Source organism: Panthera uncia (assembly GCF_023721935.1).
Source record: "Panthera uncia isolate 11264 chromosome E2 unlocalized genomic scaffold, Puncia_PCG_1.0 HiC_scaffold_19, whole genome shotgun sequence".
NCBI lineage: Eukaryota > Metazoa > Chordata > Mammalia > Carnivora > Felidae > Panthera > Panthera uncia.
In genome coordinates, this window is record NW_026057588.1 from 31,717,372 (window position 1) to 31,738,038 (window position 20,667).

Sequence of the window (20,667 nt, forward strand, 5' to 3'; positions counted from 1 at the left end):
GCCTTCAACCTTGCCAGTGGCCCTCCTGGCTACTGGTCATCTTCCTATGTTAGGAGAGGTCAAAGATAGGGACAGAAAATGCTCATGAACAAGTGGCCATACTCCTGAGTATTCAGATAATGGTCAGGATATTCCCTCTCCAGAAATACTCGGATTTTTTCAGGATTCAAAAATTCACTGTCAATACATACCGCCAAGAAGCAAGCTTAACTTCACACACCTTTCTTCACAACTTGATCGAAGTTCCCCACTAGAAAACAAGTACCTTCTGTACCAGTCTCCTTACACAAGGCAGCGCAGGTAACGATAAAGACTTTACACTCTGTCTGAAATCAAGAGACCTCAGTTCTGCCAGTTACAAGCTGTATGCCCTGGGCAAGTCACTTAAGTGCTCAGAGTCTTGGTTTCCTCATCCACAGGTTGCACTCACCAGTGGGGATTAAAATAGTCCTGCACAACAGAGAGTTTCTGTGAGGATAAACAAGGTAATTCATGCAAAGCGCTTAGCACACTGTTTGACACATGCCTAAAAAATGCTTTGAAAGGTCTGCCATTACTACAAAGCACTACGCTAAGCTCTGGACTGATTATAGGAGAGAAATACTGTCTGTACTCAAGGAGTGGGGGAGAAACAGATCAGTCACGTGAACAAAGGGATTACATCAAACAGAGAAATTAGGAAAAACTTACATGTATATGTAATTTGGTAATTCTATATTTTCCCTTTAGTTGGGTTCTCCATTTTACTTTTATTAGGTTAATTTAAATAAACTTGACATTGTGCTTCCACTAGTCCAGCCAGATTCTATGAGGTGCACAGAAGAAATAAACTTTAAAAGAGTTAGTACCCTTAAGCTAGTTAATACCAGATAATAGTGTATATAATGAATTACTACAATGAATAGTACAAGTAAGGGGCAACAATGAAGGGCATAAATATGGATCAATCTAGTTTCCCTGGCTGAAAACCTGGACATGAACCTTTTCCCTCACTGCCTTCCATCTCACCAGTCACCAAGTCTGGTGTTGCTACCTCATAATGACCTCTTTTTTATCCATCTTTCCTTTTTTTTCCAAGAGGAGAGTCCTTTCTTTTTTTTTAGTTTATTTATTTATTTTGAGAGAGAAAGAGAGAGCTGGGGAGGGGCAGAGGGTGGGAGAATGAATCTCAAGCAGGCTCCGCACCCCCAGCACAGAGCCCGACACCGGGCTTGAACCCATGAACCGTAAGACCATGACCTGAGCCGCAATCAGGAGTCAGAAGCTCAACTGACTGAGCCACCCCAGCCTCCTGAGTCCTTTCCTTTCTAATGTCTTCTTTTCAGGGCCTCATCCCGGCAAGGGCTACTGCAATAGCCTTCCACTAGTCTCCCTGTTTCTACATTCACCCCTACTCGAGCCGTTTCTAACTCTAACACTACCCCAGCACTTACCCACTGTGTTTTACCGTTTGTGACTGTTCCAACGGCTCTTTGTATTCGTAGTGCTTCTTAGCACAGTGTCTGGCATATATTAGGCAGATAATAATAAATACTTACTGAATAAACCAACCATGAAGAGGATTTCAAGAATTTAAGCAGGGAAGAATGATCTCACATGAATATTCCAAGGTAATGTCCACATGAGTTACAGAAAAAAGTAGATGTTACGTAAGTATTTGCTCAAGCTCCTATGTCTCACAGGGAATTCTATTCAAACACAAAACTTGGGTGGCCAGAAACACACGACCAAAAATTAAATCGCTTTCCTATATTACATAATTGATATCTTCTTCAAGAATAACTCACTACTTTCCTTTAATTTCAACTGACTGAAAAATGCTGTTACACTGAAGAATAAGTACTTCCCACACAAAGCATTTTTCTTTGAAGAGTTCAATTTTCATTGGTTGTTTATTCTGCAAAAGAAGGTGATGAGAACCTGGAGCTCATTCACCTCCTTCTGGAAGTAGGCAAGAACTGGAAAATAAACTTTATTTCTAAATCCTACTGCCCTGCTAAATTTCCACAAGTCTCTTATTTTTCCCCTTTGCTAGAATAATTAAAAACAAAACACAAACAAAGCCCAGGGGCCTGGGACCGAACTATAAAGATTCATGTAGGAATGAAGAGTATTTACAACAGGAATATTCGTTTTCTTCAGTGTTTAATTTTAGAAAGAATAAATGCTGTCAACTTTCCTTTACTCACATTGCTTTTTTCCCCTGTAAGATGATTCAAGTTTAATTATCAAACTAAACATTGCATTACCTTAAAAAGGATTAAGTTCTTCAAATAGGCAATTCATGGAAAACCAAAACCATACCAAAATCACTTTGTCCAACCTTAAAAGTTACAAACTGACACTTATAAATAAATAAATAGTTTTCAAATTTGCTTGACAGCCAAAAAAAACACAAAGTTCTTACATTTCAGGCCAAAGTAACTGTTAAACATAGCACTTCTGTGTTTGTACTGGAGACTGTGGTATTTAATTTCCAGGTTGGAGGGACAAAATGGGCCCGGTGACACCGCATGCTATATAAGATATAAAACTTCCACTGCTGCTGCCCCCAAAGTAATTCCTACTGCTGACTTGAAAAATTATTCCATTTAGCTAGTGCCATGATACAAGTTAATGAGATCTGGTTTCCTATGGAATTGAATTTTGTGATGGCAGACTACTTAAGTGTTTACATCACTGGCCACTACACCTTCCTAATTCTAACATTAGACTGTAGTGTAAAAATACACCAGGGGGAATCAGATTTCTTTGTTATGGTGTTCTGAGGCTTCTCTTTGGGAAGCAAAAACAATAGGCCAATCCACTTTCCTTTCGTCAGTAAATATACTTAAGTCCTGCTCTTCCAACATTTTTACCCTGATGTTCAAGTCACATGGGATTTCAAAATGCAGGACAGCAATTAAGAGGAATTTGCCATCTGGCAAACTCAACTATATTCCAAATAGATAGCTTTCTGGCCAGAAGTCACTTCTACCAAGCCACAGTAATTCAGATCAAGATGACTTTCCCTATACATTATAAAACTTCAGAGCACAACAACTTCTAACAGAGAACAAGATGAGCATCTGTTACCAAAGTAATCCTCAATCTAACATTAAGCCTTATTTAATGCACTCCAGTAGCAAAGGAGACTAAAGGAATCTAAAAATCAGGGTACAGCATACGCAATTTTATTCATATTTAAAATGTTTATTATAAAGAGCAATTTGTCACAATCTTCTGGTTGTCCAGGCATCTAAAAAAACACATGCAATAAAAAAAAAATTCTTTTAAAGCAAACGTATGTATACATTTATCTTTTCATAGCACAAGAATAGTCTCATCATATGTGCTTTTACCTTGAATTCATCTATATGCACTGAAAAGAAAAAGAGATCTTAAAATATTGATTCCCTTGACTGATCATCAGTTCCTTAGTTCATGTGTGCCTCTCAGAGTATAATCACTTTCCTCACTATGTATGACGCTAATATTAGTTGTATTTTTTACACATTGTGACTCCTAAATGCCAACCAACTACTTCACCTGGGGTTCAAAGGAAGATAAACTTTGCATTACACAAACCATACAAGGCCAACTAACCCATTCAGTGGTATTGTTGAAGTAAATCTTTACAGGGGACCTACTGTGTGCAAGGCACAGAGTGCTAGGTGCTGAAATGGCACTCTACAACTTAGCAAACGAAGAAGTTGCATTCAGTAAAAGAGATTAGGTTGGCATAAGCAATTTTAGGAAAAGAATGAGGTTAAATGCTACAAGAGAATAAACAGAAGCTAAGCACTATGGAGTTCAGAAAAGGAAGACTAAAAAAAAGTACCAGGAAGCTTCATGTTGACAGCAGCTGTGACACTACATAGGGAAAAGTGGTGGAAGTTTAAGGTATATGGAGAAAGACGATCTTTAAGTTTGCCTGAAATCACAAATTTCGCATTCCAAAATCAACATGAAAGGGGGCTTTCATTTCCAGAAATAGTGGGCTAGGTAATTAAGACCAATCCTCTACCTCTATGATTAAACAAACAAAAACTGGAAGAAATTTTTTAAATAATTCTTAAACAGAAAACCTAACAAGGCAGTAAAAAAAAAAAAAAAAAAAAAAAAAAAGGCCCAAAGCCAAGAAAGGTGAAAGAAAATCAGAAATTAAACCCAACATTCAAACTGGTTTTCATCCTGAGGATTTCTCTGACCTTGACCTTGAAAACTGCTGTTTTGATGCACTTACGAAGCAACAGAAACAAAAGTCAAAGCCAGGAGTCCACAAAAGGTGCAGAGTCGGATAACCAACTTCTTCTTCATCTTAACCTAGTGTCCCAAAGAACTATACCATTAAGATAAAGGTGGGGGCGCCTGGGTGGCTCAGTCTGTTAAGTGTACGACTCGTGATTTCGGCTCAGGTCATGATCTTAGGTTAGTGAGTTTGAGACCCGCGTCAGTGCAGCACCCTCTTGGGCTTCTGTCTGTCTCTGTCTCTCAAAAATAAATAAATGTTTTTAAAAAGGTAAAGGTGAACTGGGAGGAAAAACAGCAGCAATAATGAGCAAAAGAAACAGACTCAAAGGGAATTGACAGTGGAATTAACACATATAGATTATAAAACAATGCTTACCGCGTTGAAAGAAATAAAAACCAAGCCTCTAAATTAACAGCAGACTGTAAAACAATGGCATGGCACATTTGAAAAAGGATGAAATAGAACCTCAGGAACTAAAAAACACAATAACTGAATTTAAGATGTCAATGGAAGGGTGTAATAACAGATTAGAAATAACTTGAGAATTAATGAAGAAAACATTATCCAGGATGCAGTATGGAAAAATAAAGGAGTAAGAGGCATAGACAATAAAGTGAAAGGATCTGGGTTAAATCAGCAAAGGAGATAAACAATGGGGCATAGCAATATAAAATGGCCAAGAATTTTAGAGAAGAAAAAGAAGTCTGACAAACACCAAATCCAACAAAAACACATCCATAGTTGGATATATTGCCAGGAAAATGCAGAAAACAAAAAAACAGAAAACAACTTTTAAAATACATCCTACAATAAAGAAAGAGATCACATTTAAGAATGAAGACGAAGCATTTTCAAAAGGTGATCAACAGTGAATATACCGAACTTGTTCAATGCAGCTGCCCAAAAGGCACAATTACAGTATGAGGGTATGAATGGCGGAACCACGCACTTTAATTACTTCACTTACCAGCTACGCGGATTCCAATTTCTGAGGCAGCAGCTTAACTCTAACCAAACATCAAGATTCTTAGAAGGTAAAAGGGAAGACTGCTAACCAGGTAAATGGTCTTGACATAATTCTTCCTGATTGTAAGGGATTAAGACACCAACACTTCAGCTGAGAAAAATAGGTGGCCAGCCTCTGCTTTCAGACCCCTATAAATTGTTAACAGCTCCTCTCATGCTCCATTTGAAAGACTGTAAAAGCTGCTTTTATCTCCGCTCAATTCCTGGTTATCAAAAGGGAGTATAAACACTGATTCTTTTCAAGGATTTCAGAAGTAGTGCCCTCCAAACTATTTCATGAGGTCCCTGTTTGATATCAAGTCAAACAGCCGAAAAATCAACAAATCTTACCTCACAGCTGGTATACACAAGAGGGCATTGGGAATTCTGACCACCAGGCCCGCACTTGGCTTCCCTGGGTCCCAACTGCAGACCTACTCAGTCAGACTATCTGGGGGGTAGGGTCCGAGAATCTGCATTTAAACAGGCCACAGAAGATCTCGTTTTCTACTAGATTAAGAACCACTGCTATCAACAAGTAGGTCGCCACCTTTACACCTGTGCGCATTGACAACTCACGTGAGCAAACTCTCCATCAAGATCCTTCAACCAAACCCTCAGTCTTAGTTTCCTTTTTTTTTTTTTTTTGCGAAACGAGCACGGTGGATTGCTATCTATCAGAAGAAAACGCAATGAGCACAGCAAAAGGTGCATGGTACATAATAAATGTGTTTCCCATCCTACACTTGCACTCTGTGATTCAACCATGTCCAACCAGGCACTCCCACATCTCCTGAGTAGCCTGGAGCCTTTCCAAGACCCCTGGGAGAGAGCCCGCTCCTCACTTGGAACCTGGGTGGCCCCACTTAGCAGAAACGGTGGAAGAGATCCGGCAAGAGGTGCGAACTCCCAAGACCGCTAGAAAGGGCCGGGATCCTTCCCCCCAGACGACTTGGAGGCCTTCCCGCGGGTTCCCTCGGCTCCCCTCAGGCTGGCCCCCAGCAAGCCCCTGGCCCCGGTGACTCAGAATACTGGGCAAGTGCGCAGACTGAGAACGGGCTTGGCCCTAAACCTCACACCAGACGTAGCCCACCCGCCCCCGCCCAACACACCCCCCATCTCCTCAGCGAAGAAGCTGGAGCCCAGGTCTCTCTGCCAGGGCCCAGGCCGCACTCACCTACCAGCGTGCGGGAGGCTAGACCCCCTCACCTCGGCGGCGCCCACCCCAAACCGCCACCACTAAGGCCACGCGCTCTTTAGGGGAAAAAAAAAAGGGAAAGAGAGAAAGAAAAAAAGAAAAGAAGGAAAACAGCCTTTGCTTTTGTATTCCTTTTGACCCTTCAGGGCTTCCTCTTCCTCACCGCCACAACAAAGTTCCGCCCCGCTTCCGGTAGCGTAACCCAATCCGCACCTTTCTTCCTCCCCAGGAGACAGATGGAAATCCGGTACCAGGAAAGCTAGCCAGAGAGACTTGATTGGGCCATTCTCACCTCAGCAAGGGGATTGGCCAGCTCGTGCTTGGGGGGCGGGTCGGGCCGGGCGATCACGTGATACCACCCCTGACATATGATTGGCTGTAAGGGAGAGGGCTTGCCACAGAGGAAGGGGCGTTTCCTAGGGGACTGAGGGAGGGCAGGGGCGGTACGAAGCGGGGGTGGGCCCAGCGCGTAATGGCAGCGCCGTGGCCTCGCGTCCATCTTTACCGCTCTCTCGGACCTGTCACAAAGGAGTCGCGCCGCCACCGCCGCCCCCTCCCTCGGGTGGGCCCTGGAGCTGGAGAAGTCAGTGCCGCAGCCCGGCCGCGCTGCTCTGGGAAACCACTGGGGACGCGGAGCTGGGGGGAGTCCGAGGGCTGGGGACGTCCGTGAGGGAGGGGAACAGCCGCCCGAGTCTGCGGTGGGGAGACCGGACTGGGGCTGAGGGAGACTCCGGGAAGGGGCCCGGGAGGGAGTGGCGTTGGGCAGAGCCCAGGAAACAGCCCGGAGGTTCTCCACTGAGGCCCGCGCTGAAGGCGCCTGAAGCGGTACCTGGAAGAGGGTGTTCCCCCTTTAGCGGATTCGTGACCGGAGGAGGTTGTTGGGGGTCGCCCTTCCGAGGAGGCCGTGGCTAAAAGGGCCCAGGTGAGAGGCAGGTAGATCTTGGGGGGCTCCTGATGTTTAGGGGTGCTCCTCGGGGGTGTCCTGGACGGAAGGGGTAACGGGAGGAGGCTTTGGGAGGGTTTTCTTTTGTGGAGTTTAAGGTTTAGGTGGCACGGGTGGAAGTCGGACCTTCCCCTGGGAGACATAGAAATGCCTTGGGGTCGAGAGACACCTCAGGGCGAGGGGCTAGGAGTTGGGAGCCAGAGCTAGAGGATTCTTTTACTCCGGAGGCCCGATGTGGAAAATGGGTAAGGGCCCTAGAGAGAGGTTGTTGCCGAGCGGTTCTGGAAAGAAGAGACCACCATCGGTAGGAAAGCCCGGCGGAGAATAGTGAGAGGGAAGCAGCAATGGCAAGGGTTTTCCTCTCTGGAGACCGAACCTGTGTCTCAAACACAGGATTCAGCTGCTTCTGGGCAAAGTGCAGGTGGGGTGGAGGGAAGTCCATGCTAACAGCACTCCTTGCGTGACTCTAGCTGTGGCTTTTGTTCCTACCTGGTGCCTCAGTTTCCCTGTGTTCGGGGAGGGAGAGCGAGGCAGAGATGGTTCACTGAAACTGTGCAGTTCCATGCCGTAGAGCTGTCTGCATGAGGCTGGCTGCTCCCCCTTGGAGTGTTGTACTTTGAACTTTAGAAGGTTGGAAGTGTCTACGAGTGACTGAGTAGGGTCCTGCAGACGTCCAGGCCCCTCACCTACCGTGTACCGTCCCTATTAACCTCCTCGGGTCCCTTCTGTAAAATAGGGCGGTGTGTGAAGATACTTTACAAACTACAAGCTGTGTGAGAGTCAAGTACTGCGATTCTACCACCAAAGGGGTTGGAGAAGAAAAGTGAGGGCACTTTCTAAACTGTAAAGCAGTATGTAGATGTAAGGGATTAGTATTAACACAATTGTTGATCACCTCTTGTACTGGGAGCCATATTGTATGAAAACCTCAAGGTTCAGAGCTTTCTAGGTCATATTATGATCTAAACCCATGGTTTCAGCCCCTGCTTAGATGGGAGTGGAGGGATTTCCGGTTTTTTGCTCCCCAGAGTTTTAATTTACTCTGAACTGCTGATGGTGCTGGCAGGAGGTAGCACTAGAATATAATCTTTTCCTTCAGAAAGTTTTTCTCTGACAGCTGAAATTTGATCTCAATATTATAAACCTCCTCCCCTTTTTCCATATATATATTTATGGCCTTTGGATGTCTACATGTAGTGAATATCATGCTTCCTCTCTTGTGATTTTGTAAATGAGACCTCCTTTTTTCCCCCCACGAATATTACGCCTTTCTGCACTCTGCGGTGGCCTCAAACTAGATTATGAGGCACATAAGCAATTGCTTTTAAATTTCTCTTCCACAATGGTTCTTTTTATTTTTCCCCATATATAGAAGTTACATTTCCTCGAATGACATCTTGCTTTGTAGCTCCCCCTATGAAGCTATGAAATACTTGAGTCCATGTATGACATTTTCCTAATATTTGGTTAATGGCATTTGTTAGCTGGTTTTCCAGATGTTGGATAATTTGTGATTTTTGAAGTTTTGTTGTTGTTGTTGTTGTTGTTTTTTAGCTAAAAGCTGGCTTGAAATTCCTGTTTTTCTAATTTTATATTCCATGGGTCTTTAAAAAAAAAAAAAAGCACTGTGGTGATTTTATGAGCTTTCTGATTTCCCAGGATACATGTTGTCCTGACCTACTGCTTAATGTCTGTGGCCTGCTTTTGCTGTTTTCACAAACCCTTCATTATTTCTGTATTCCATGATTATTTTTAAGTTATTGATTATAGGAAATGTTCCAGCATGTTCTATGTGGACTTTTTCAGTTTGTCAACAAATGACTTTTCACCTTAGTAAATTGGCCAAGAAACAAGGGGAAATAAAAACTTAGCATTATGTATAAAAGTTTGTTATTCGATACAACTCTGAAGTGTGTTTTGGCAAGAGAATAACAAAAAAATTGTTGTGTGTTCCTGAAGTGCATTTACTCATTTTGTTTCTACTCATCTTAATTCAGCCTATCAGGAATTACAAAAATAAGTAATTTTTTTAATGAAGTGAGAAGTCATTTTGCATCCTTTAAAATACAACTCTCCTTGATACTCTAATATCTACATAGTTTGAGAAATTATTAGGAATTCTTAAGGATGGTAATCAGTATTACTACTTCAAATTGGAAGTTTTCTGTTTCGTGATCGGATGCTTGTAAAGTAGGTGCGATAGTCACAGGGCTGAAAAAGTAAATGGAAAATCATTAGGCACCACAGATGGGAATCACAATGGAACCAGCAGTCTATATATCAAGAGTTATTTGGGAGCAGTAAACTATCAGTGTAGCTTCTCTTCAAATATTTGGCATCTTCGCGTTTACCATTGAGTTTGGATAGTTTTTTTCCTTGTGTACAATTTTGAAAATTGAAAAACAGAATAGGAAGTGGTGAATGATAAAACTTGGGCCAAAACCATTAGAAGGAGACTTACAATTTTAGTAGTGCAAAAGAATGAATATTTTCACTTTGGTTTATCTATTCGGTGGTCAGCTTTTGAAATAGCTTTTGCAATATGATTGGGAAAAGAGGTAAAATTGTTAAATTTTACTCTCCGTGTCCATTTCAAAAGAGAATGCTTGCTGGTTAAAGATGTAAGAGCATATTTAACTATAGAAAACTGTATATAACTGTGTGATATATACAAGGCTAAATGAAGCAAACATTTTATAGTGGTTGGCTGTAAGAGAATATTTTCCTTTCTCCCTTTCTGAGCTTTTGAAAATGAAGAATGTGTTTGAAAAATTAAAGAATTGATGCACTCCAGAAGTTTGTTAATGAATGAACCGTGCATGTAACTTTCTTGTTGTTTGAAATTATTCCAGGCATAATATCATGGGTCCTATACACATCAAATAGAACGTTTGAAATACTTGACTTGGCAAGTTTATTATTACCTCGGTTTAATGTGGCAACGTTAGTTTTTTTTTTACCCCTTCTACCTCCGGAAGAGTTAAGTTTCTGCTCCTGGGCTCCCCTAATGCAGTGACTCTCCAAGTACGGCTCCTACTCCACCGTTCTTTGTGAGAAGTGCAACTCCTTTTTTCAGTTCTTATTGCTTCATAGTTGTTCATACTTTCATATACCTAAGGGCTGCTTATTAATAACTTATGAAGTGAATTGTTAAGAATTACTAAAATGTGGTATTCATAAGCCAAAACTAGTAAGTATAGCATTAGAGTTTACTGTTGTCCCTGAGTCTGTCCTGGGAAACTTGGCAACAGTGCAAAGCTTCTTACATGTCATATGCAGAATGGGGTTCCTGCCATATTCAGGAAGGGTGCTTATTTAGGATGTGTCCTCAGTATGGTCTCAAATGGATCTTGGGTTTCCATTGTGCTTCCTCTTTTCTACCCCCCTCCCCCACCTGCCATTTAAATTACTATTAGCTTCATCTTTATCTATTTAATTTATGGGTTTTTGGTTAACTTTTCACTGTGTGGTCAGGCATAGTTGTACCAAAAATGCTTTGGCTTATAATTTAAAACATGAATGTGTTGCAGCACAGATAAATCTTCATTCCCCTTTTGCTAATTCTGGTATATATAGTCACCTAAAAACTTGGTTGTAAGAGATACTTGAAGGTCACTAAGTTCCTTTTCCACTGGAAAAACGGTCGAGGGAGAGGCCTCCTCCTAGTAGACCTAGTGCTTTATCCGTAAGCTTCTATGGCATGTGCTATGTGATGGGTCCGGCACTAGGTGTGTTGTCTGTTGGTGTCCTTTGTCCCTCTGCCAAGAACATGAGGACCTTTCTTTGGCTTTGCTTGGTGCATATAAGCATTGGATTTATATTTATTGAGTGATGTTGTCTCAGTTTTTCAAAGTGATCACTCCTTTGAAAACATTTCATTTTTACAGATTTTAGAATAAATTCACTTAAATTACTTATTGACTGCCTATTAGTTTCTAATAGGTATCCAATTGAGTATGCAATTGACTATTTAAGTAGATCTCTTTAAGGAAAGTGTTGCTATACATGCTATTGACACATTTTGTTTTCTTAATAGCAGAGAGTTCTCTGTAACAGTCAAGTCCTTTTCCTTCAGATTTGTGGATGATATATGTGTTTGAGTAACAGATCTATATGACTTCCTGTTATTTGGTCTCCCAGGGGGGATAAATCCCCAATAGTGTGGCGTATTACATGTGGTTTTCCCCTCTGTTCTGTAGCCATCATTAGCGCTTACCTCAGTTCTTCCTTAGCATTTCCGTTTTGGATTCAAGGCAAAATTTTCAATTCTTGAGACCAGGCAAGTATTATTTACTTGTCCTTTTTTACTATTATTTGCTTCTGGAAATTCCTTACTCTATCCCAGCCCTAAATTTTATTTCTTGTTACAATTTTTGAATATTAAAAGGATTTGACTCTTCTCCTTTGTACTGTTTCAGGTCAGGGCTATCTTCTATAATTTATTCTGCTAAAAAATCTCACCTGACCACAGCCACCACTGCTACTGAGTTAAAAAGTTCCCAACGTTTTAGAAGCTTTTTCCAGCTACTCCTTCTCTACCAATTCAACCAGAAAAATTAACTACTTTTCCTCCCAAAGTTGTACTTTCTCTAACTAACCTCTGTGCATAGCAGAAGTATGAAAATTACCCAGTGCTTTTCTCGGACAATGTGAAGGTTAGTTATGATCTCTGGGATAATAGTACCCTATCTGGCTTAAACTTCAAGTGGCCAGCACTAATGCAGATAGTTTTGGACACCTGGGTGACATGTAAAACTATCTTACCAGAGCTGCTTTTCCTTTTGGGGGAAAAGTGAAGTTCCAACCAAATATTTCACAATCTTCCCCCCTCACCCCCACCACAGAATATCAGATGCTTTTGAGTCTAGAGAAAAACACTCTTGTTAAAATGTCTTTAGGTGGTTTCTGTTTCAACTTGTAAGTATACTCTTGACATATAATACACTTTTCTTATCTACTTATTGTACAACTAAATAACCTTATTGACCTCCAACTTTTCCCCATTTCGACACAGTCTTCAGCAAAAAAAAAAAAAAAAAAAAAAAAGTTATGGTCTTTGGGCTGTTCTGTAGAATATTTTAAAAGCAAAAATATTTATGAGTAAGGTTGTCTACCTTTGAGTTACACAGGTGTATGCATTTGACAAAACTTGGCACATATATTCTTAAGACTTGTATCTTTCATTATGTGTAGATTTAACCTCTGAAAACATATTGAAGGCCAGTTAGTGATATACATGCTGAATTATTTAGGGAGGCAGTATACTAATACCTGTGATTTACTTTGAAATGCATCAAAAACAGATGGATTGAGGATAGATGTGTGATAAAGCAAGTATAGTAAAATGTTATTGTTAGAATGTAGATGGTGGGTATGTAGGTGTTCACTGTAAAATTCAACTTTTCTGTATGTTTGAAACTGTCCATAATAAAATGTCGAGGGCGCATTAAACATGATGCTGGACGCTATCCCTGGTCCTATGCATATTCACTATCTTAGGATAAAATCCAAAACTTGATCTAATGAAAGAAAACCATTAAAATTTTCAATGTATTACATGTTGTTACTCTTCATGCTATAGGATTTAGTCTTTGAGAATTGGGGAGTGGCTTGGAAAAAATTACTGCATCCTGGAACACTGTTTTGGAATGATGAGGTGAAGATGACAGCAATGGTAATTTCATGCCCAAAGTGTGTTTTTTCTTCCTATAGCCATTCATTTAACCAGCTTCTCCTTTCTTGGCAGCATAATCCTGAAGTCTTATTTTCAGAGAAAAGAAAGTGTTCTTAATGTCACTGAGCTTTATTATGATTGAATGCAAGCAAATATTTGAAGAGATGAATCATTGATTCCTGGACCATCGTCAGACAGGGTTAGATCAGTTGGCCAGATGTCTCTGTGGTGGATAGTTTATGATGGTAGAGGTCTGTGTTTTGAGTACCAGACCTCACTGCTTTAACACTGAACTTTCTGAGAGCCCAAGTTTGATTTTTTTTTTTTCCCTTTCAGAGCAGCGCTAAAGTAAATAAAATGTAAAAATCTAATAAATCATAAATGACATAGAAATGGAAAGAATAGTTGTTACTTTATTTTGTAAAAGGAAATGTTTTATAATTATGCATTTGCAGCAAAATGGCTATGAACAGTATAATGATTTAAAACGCATTATCATTTAGATGGTAAAAAGTGTCTCTACTAAGCAATGGCATCCAGTGGCATCATTATAATTTAATCAGTTGGTGGTTGTCGCGTCAGTTGATGACTGCTACAGCCACAGATCTAGTCCTTGTGTATATTTAAATTATGTGACTAGCTTTTTTTGTTCTCAAAATCGAGCCAACCATCTAATGCTAAGTAGTCATCAAAGTTATGGGGAAGTATATAGGTATTTGAGATGTTTTGCCTTTACATAAGCTCTATTCTTATTCATTTTCCATTTCATTCAGTCTGTCAACCATTGAATGACATTACCCATCAGCAGGGTACCATCTCGATTCATGATGCTTCATAGGGTGGGTCTGTTGGGAAAAATAGGGAGCTATTTTATTCATTATGTCAATATGTACTGTATATAATCATTAATGGATGTAACTGTACTCTAATGGCTTTTTTGGCTGCCTTCTCCAGAAGGCTAAGTTCAAAGATAGTATCAGTTCATTTTTCTGGAAAGGGAGATTAACTTTTTTGACCCCAGAAGAATCACTCTGTAGTGTTTCAATTTGTCCCTTCCTCCAGTTAGTAGGTCCTACCTATTGTGACACATTTCTGTGTTAGGTTCTATAGCACAGTGATTTCCAGACCTGACCACCATCAGAATCAACTGGAGAATTTGAAGAAAATAGTTGCTTGGGTCACATCCTAGAAATTCTGATGCTGGTGATTTGGAGTGGAACCAGGAATTTGCATTTTAAGAAGTACTTAAGCAATTCTAATGGACATTGCCTTTGGGATGATTAAGCTACAATCCCTTCTAAGGTTCTTTGTCTAAAAGTATGGATAAGTAAAAATTATTTTAGTACAGGGTAGATGATAACTCTAAAAGATAACTTCTTTGGTTATCTTAGTGCTGTTTGTTTCTTTGTTTAAAGTTTATCTCGAAAGAGAGGGGAGGGCAGAGAAAGAGGATCCCAAGCAGGCTCTGCACTGTCTGCGCAGAGCCCCACGCCAGGCTTGAACCCACAAACTGTGATCATCACCTGAGCTGAAATCAAAAGTTGGATACTCAACTGACTGAACCACCCAAGTGCCCCACAGTTATCTTAGTGCTTTTTTTTTTTTTTAATTTTTTAATGTTTATTTACTTTTGATGGAGAGAGAGAAAGACAGAGGGAGTGCAGGGGAGGGGCAGAAAGAGAGGGAGACACAGAACCTGAAGCAGACTCCAGGCTCTGAACTGTCAGCGCAGAGCCCGACGCAGGGCTCAAACCCACGAACCGTGAGATCGTGACCTGAGCCAAAGTTGGACACTCAACCGACTGAGCCACCCAGGCGCCCTTCTTAGTGCTCTTAAATCAGGTCTTACTCCAGAGTCCCCACATCCCAGATTATTTAGTCACTCGTTTTATAACAACATCTTGCATTTTTGGATCCAGTGTAAGTGTAAGGCTCTGTGCCACATGTTTTACATGCACTAGTCCATTTAATCCTCACAGTAGTACTGTGTAAGAACTATTATTATCTCCATGTTTTAAAGTGTGTCAATAGTCAGGGTACTTAGAATGCATAGCTGTAAATATTGCAGAGCTGGGACCTGCGCCCAGTCTTTCTGACTGCAAAGCCCCGTACCCTGTACTGGAGGTGGCCTCTGGCATCCTGTATAAGATCTGTAGGCTGAGTGTTACTGTCTTAAAACAATGGTCCTTCGGAAGAGGACCACATAATGATTTTTGGAATGAGATAAAACAAAGCTGTGTAAAGTATAATTGTTTAACTTCATTACCTAGTCTTTTGCCTAAAGTATTCACAATTTGTTCTGTGAGAGAAGTATAACAAGTGGCAATGATTTCCTGATAAAACCTATACATTCTTTAGTACTGAATAAATCTAAAAGATCATACCCTTTGTTCACTTATGTCCCCTGCCTTTAGATGTGACCCTTAAAGATTCTCTGTATGTTCATTTCAGAAGTTTTTTAAAGATACCAGCTCTTTTTTTTTTTTTCTTGTATGTTTCAGATTTCCCCCACCTAATTAGCCTCTTCTTTACACCTGGTCTTTAATTAAAGAGAAAGTCTTTAATTTTAAAATATTTGAAAACTTTATTTTTTTACTCCCATTTCCTCCTATGACAGATTTTGTAGTTGGCATCATTTTGGGGTCATTTAGGGAAAATGGCTCCTTTGGAAGAACTTGACCTGAACTACACTTGAGTTCAGTATGAAAATAAGCAAAAGCTCACTGAATTCTTGTCATCTTCCTCCAAATTTAGTCAGATTTTTATAAATACCTATAGGTACTGGATATCTTCCCTTTAGAACAGTACTAAAAGGAAATCTGCATAGATTAATTATTCTATATCCGGTTTAGCAAAACATTTTTGGATAGAATGAAGTTTAAGACTTTGAGATTCAACAAGCTTTTTTTTTTTTTTTTAACCCACTGTATTTCTCAGAAGCATTCCCATCATTTCTTGTTAATCTAAATAGCTTTACAAGTGATGGCATTAAACTGTAATTGTAGGATTCTCTGTTCTCTCCCAACACTTTTTCTGAGACTTAATCTCAACTGACATTCTCAAATCATTACCAGTTTTTTAAAATGCCTGATTGGTCTCCCTTCCGCAGTTATGCATTCCCCAATTTAATGTGTCTGAGTGGACGGAATCTTATTTACATGACACGCCTATCCCAACTTCCATATTGATCATCTGGAAAGGCTCAGGAGCTTTAGAGAAGCCAGTAGAATTCCCTCTGCTCCAGTAACCCCAACATCACGGAGCAGTACAGGGTAAGAGAGCACTTGGCCAGGAAATGAAGCATTACCAAATAGAGTTCCCTTGTATTGAATCCTGGACCACTCCCACTACCGTCCCCGAAGTATTAGTTGGTTTAGACAGATTTTTATGGCCTAGTGGGTAAGAAACTATGACAATCCAGAGTATGGATTCTGATACAGACTTAACTGGGATGAGGAGTAGTTTTAGATATACTGGTATAGAAAGATGTGCTGTTGGTGTGCCTGGGTGGCTCAGTTGGTTAAGCATCCAACTCTTGATCTCAGCTCAGGTCATCTCCCCCATTCATGAGATCGAGCCCTGCATCAGGCTCTGTGCTGACAGCATGGAGCCTCCTTGGGATTCTCTCTCCTTCTCTCTGCCCCTCCCCCACTCATGCTCTCTTTCTCAAATAAACAAAAAAATGTATTGTTAAGAAAAAAAGCAAACCTCAGATGTTTATGGCATCATCCTATTTAAGTTAAAAAATTGGTGGTGGTGGGGGGGTGCTGCGCCCGGGTGGCTCAGTTGGTTAAGCATCTGACTTCAGCTCACATCTTGATCTCATGTTCTCGAGTTCGAGCCCTGCTTTGGGTGAGCTAAAGCCCCACATCAAGTGAGCACGAGCCCCACTTCAGGTGAATCCCACTTCTCTTTCCCTTTCTCCTCTGCCCCTCATGGGATATTTTTTTCTCTCTCTCCCTCCCCCCCACCCCCACCCCCCATCCCAGCCCTTTGCTCACTTGCGGCCTCTCTCTTAAAAAATAGTTGTTGTTTTTAAGTATATTAGTGTGCAAACAGACACATGAAGCTTTTAGCAGGGGTTACCTCTGGGAAAGGAATGGGCTATGCAGAAGAGAGGCTTTCACTTTTCTGTAGACTGTATGCAGCATTTCAGTCTTAAAATGAAAGTGCATCCATCTTTTGTTTTAAAAAGTTAACAGATGGGGTGCCTGGATGGCTCAGTTGGTGAAGTGTCCGACTTCAGCTCAGGTCATGATCTCATGGTTCATGGGCTCGAGCCCCATATGGGGCTCTGTGCTGACAGCTCAGAGCCTGGAGCCTGCTTCAGATTCTGTCTCCGTCTCTCTGCCTCTCCCCCACTCCTGCTTGTTTGTGCTCACGCTCTCTTTCTCTGTCTCAAAAATAAGTAAACATTAAAAAGTTAACAGATAAAAAACTTTTAATATAATTCTTTGATATTTCATGGGAGTGCTCTAGTGGCATATCAACTGGGCAGACCTATCAGAAAACGTTGGGTTCTTTACCCGCTTCGTCTGAATTGTTCCAACAGTGTCTTCTCTGAAATTTCTGTGAGAAGGGCTGGAGCACTGCTTCTTAAATATGTTACTTTTTGGTCTTAGCAGCATAGTTTATAAGATCAATAGAAATTTATAGCAGGGACCCTTTTAAAGCCTTATTTCTGATTTCTGTCTCTTGTCCTTTTAAGCATTGAGATCTCTTAATTATCTACTCTCTGAGGGGAATTGTATGTGTACCATGGTCCCTGCAGTAATGGGAATGGTATTACTTCAACTCTTTGTTGATTCTCTTTTAAGAAGCTGTTTCCAGCAGAGTCCTTGTCTCATGCTCCTACCTATACTTCAGTCACATCCTTTTAAGTATAACCTCCAAATTTTAAAGACAGCCTGACTGGGGAGAACCAAAATACCTATGGTATTACTTGGCTCAGCCATTGCTATCTTGCTAGTCTGGAGAGAGATACTGTGTGTTAACTCTCTTCTTTCTTCCCATCCCTCCCTCCTCTTCCTTCTGTTGTCCCTCCCCCTCCCTCTATGGGTTATATTAGATTATTATATGTATGAGTAAAGGCTTTCTATCTCCATCTATCTTCTATCTCCATCTCCTTTCCTTTAGTTTTCCCCCATGAACAGTAATTAAACTAGGCAAATATTTAAAAGAATTTGCTGCAAATCTGTCCCAATAATGGAGTTAATTTTTCTCTTGCTCCATTGAATTACACATTTTATTTATAGCTATTCCTGAGCCAGTGCTCAATATACACAGATTTAATTGTAAATAACCAAATGTTGAGAGTACACACTAGTCTCTCTTCCTTATACGTCCATTTTGTCCTTATGGGTCTTGTCTCCGGGTCTTGGCATGATTTTTTACTTTCTACTGCCAACCCCCTCCCACTTCTGTTTTCTTCTTCCAAATCCTTTCTAGACCTAACCAGATTTTCTCAGTTTAATGAGGAGGTGGTTCTATCATTAGGTTTTTGTTGATGACCAGACTGTATGGGATGAGAATTGCCATCCATGAATTCCTGGAGGGCAGGGACTGTGCCTTGTTCATTTTTATTCTCCCAGTGCCAGCATGGTGCAGGCATAGGGTGCCTAGTCAGTATTTTTAGACAAAGATCATGGATGTGCTCTTTTGTAACTTTGGAGCAGCAGACATATTGTACAAAAAATTCATCGTTGTGAAAATGTAACTTTGTAATGTATATTTGCCTCTCTCCAAACAGTCTTGCTGACATAACAGAAAAACTTTGTAACTGCTTGTATGATTTCTGTAAATTCTCAAGAGTGCCTCCAAATGGGAAACGTGTACAGTTTGGTGATTGCATTCAAGTGAAACACTCTACTCTTTATTCTCCTTGATATCAAGTGGGTGCTAACATATTTGTGTCATAACTTTTTTTTAACAATAAGCATCTGTAGTTAGATAGTTTATTTGAAATATTAACTTTTCTCATACATTTAAATTTAAAAAGGAAACAGTTCTTTTTTTTTTTTTTAATCCATTAAAGGAGTCTTTGCAACAATGGCACACATTCTTCTAATGTATTTCTGCATAGGTAGAACCATGCGTATGGATTTTGGGGGGGAAAATCAGTGGTAATTTGTGCGGTTTACAAGGATATGGTTTAGCAATCAACTTTATGTTGTAATGCTAAAAAGAAGTTCTTGATCGTAATTCCCTTATGTAAAGGTACCTCTTTGTGTCGGAAACCTATAAAAATAACCAGAGATGATTTCCCACTGTAATCCTATGCCTATAAAGTCAAACTTAGAAACTGTGAGTAATTAAATGACCAAGAATCTTTGATGCATTTTTCTTTTCTTCTCTTTTAGAACTGCCACTGGATGACCCAGATTCCCTGTAATTGATAATGTTGGAGATCGGTTCTGCAACTTTCTTCCATATTCGTTTGTTAAAAACAAATAGAATGCAAGTTCCTCCACTCCAGATTATGAAAACAGTACTTGGAAAACTGAAAACTATCTAAATGATTGTCTTTGGTTGGGCCGTGTTCTTAGTGAGCAGAAGCCTTGGCCAGGGTCTGCTGTTGACTCTTGAGGAGCACATAGCCCACTTCCTGGGGACTAGAGGTGCCACTGCTACCATGGGTAATTCCTGTATCTGCCGAGATGACAGTGGAGCGGAAGATAGTGTTGACACCCAGCAGCAACAAGCCGAGAACAGTGCAGTACCCACTGCTGACATGAGGAGCCAACCCCGGGACCCTGTTCGGCCACCAAGGAGGGGCCGAGGACCACATGAGCCAAGGAGAAAGAAACAAAATGTAGATGGACTAGTGCTGGACACACTAGCAGTCATACGGACTCTTGTAGACAAGTAAGTATCTGACTCCTCGCCACCTCCTATGAGATGACAGTGTTCTATAGAAACCATAACCTTTGACTCCTTCACTTCATTAGGATCTCTTCACCAAGCCTTGAGCTCATAAGGCAAGGGAGAATATTTTATTTCTCCTCTGATGGCAGAGTAAATTATAAGCTTTGATATTTTTACTTGCTAACATCCACTCCTGTCTGGAAATATCTAAACATTTCAATAGCAGAAAGCACAAAGCTAGGATCTTTATTAGGGAATGTAGTAAATAAGGAGCGAGTTTGTGTTGCAAGCTACAATAGGAAATGGTTTCACAAAGACTGATTCTTATCTTGCTTGCCTATCTACGCCACAGACCAGAGATTCAAGATGAGTTATTTTTCCGAGAGCATGGCTGTGTGCACTTTCTGTTGGCGATGTAAGGACATAGATCAAGGAAAGCATTCGTCCTCCTCTCTTTTTGTATCCCTTATTTGGCCATCTTAGATCCATTTGGGAAGCTTGTAAATTGAAACTGCAGGGCACACCTGTACGTGTTTTGTTTCTCCCCTGCTTTGTCTAACTATATGTATGAAATCCCAGATTGAATAACAGTGAAATGAAAGAACATTGTTCAAGTTGAAAAAATATTTTAACTTAACTGCAGTTCAGTAGTTAGGAGCAAAAGTTTTAGAACCATGATCAACCAAGTTTCAAATTTCGGCCCAGCCCCTTGACTAGCTACATAATAGTGGGCGAATTAATTCTCTAAG

General features: G+C 40.6%; 2 protein-coding genes across 8 annotated transcripts in view; one reads left to right on the forward strand and one right to left on the reverse strand.

Annotated features, from left to right (window-relative positions):
• The window catches only part of PSME3IP1 (proteasome activator subunit 3 interacting protein 1), a 30,992-nt gene extending 24,099 nt beyond the window's left edge, over window positions 1-6,893 (reverse strand). Inside the window, exon 1 of one of the 6 annotated variants that reach the window (XM_049622196.1) lies at window positions 6,730-6,893. The gene's annotated coding sequence lies outside the window, so the exon portion shown is untranslated. The other 5 variants (XM_049622198.1, XM_049622201.1, XM_049622199.1 and 2 more) reach the window with 5 other exon arrangements.
• A 13-nt stretch (window positions 6,894-6,906) lies between these two features.
• Window positions 6,907-20,667, forward strand: part of RSPRY1 (ring finger and SPRY domain containing 1) — a 46,106-nt gene continuing 32,345 nt past the window's right edge. Inside the window, exons 1-2 of one of the 2 annotated variants that reach the window (XM_049622192.1) lie at window positions 6,907-7,020; window positions 19,414-19,918. In XM_049622192.1, the coding sequence (XP_049478149.1) occupies window positions 19,569-19,918 (350 nt within the window). In that variant the 5' untranslated portion in view covers window positions 6,907-7,020; window positions 19,414-19,568. Of the gene's footprint in view, window positions 7,021-7,142; window positions 7,360-19,413; window positions 19,919-20,667 lie in introns of those variants that run through there. The other variant, XM_049622191.1, reaches the window with a different exon arrangement.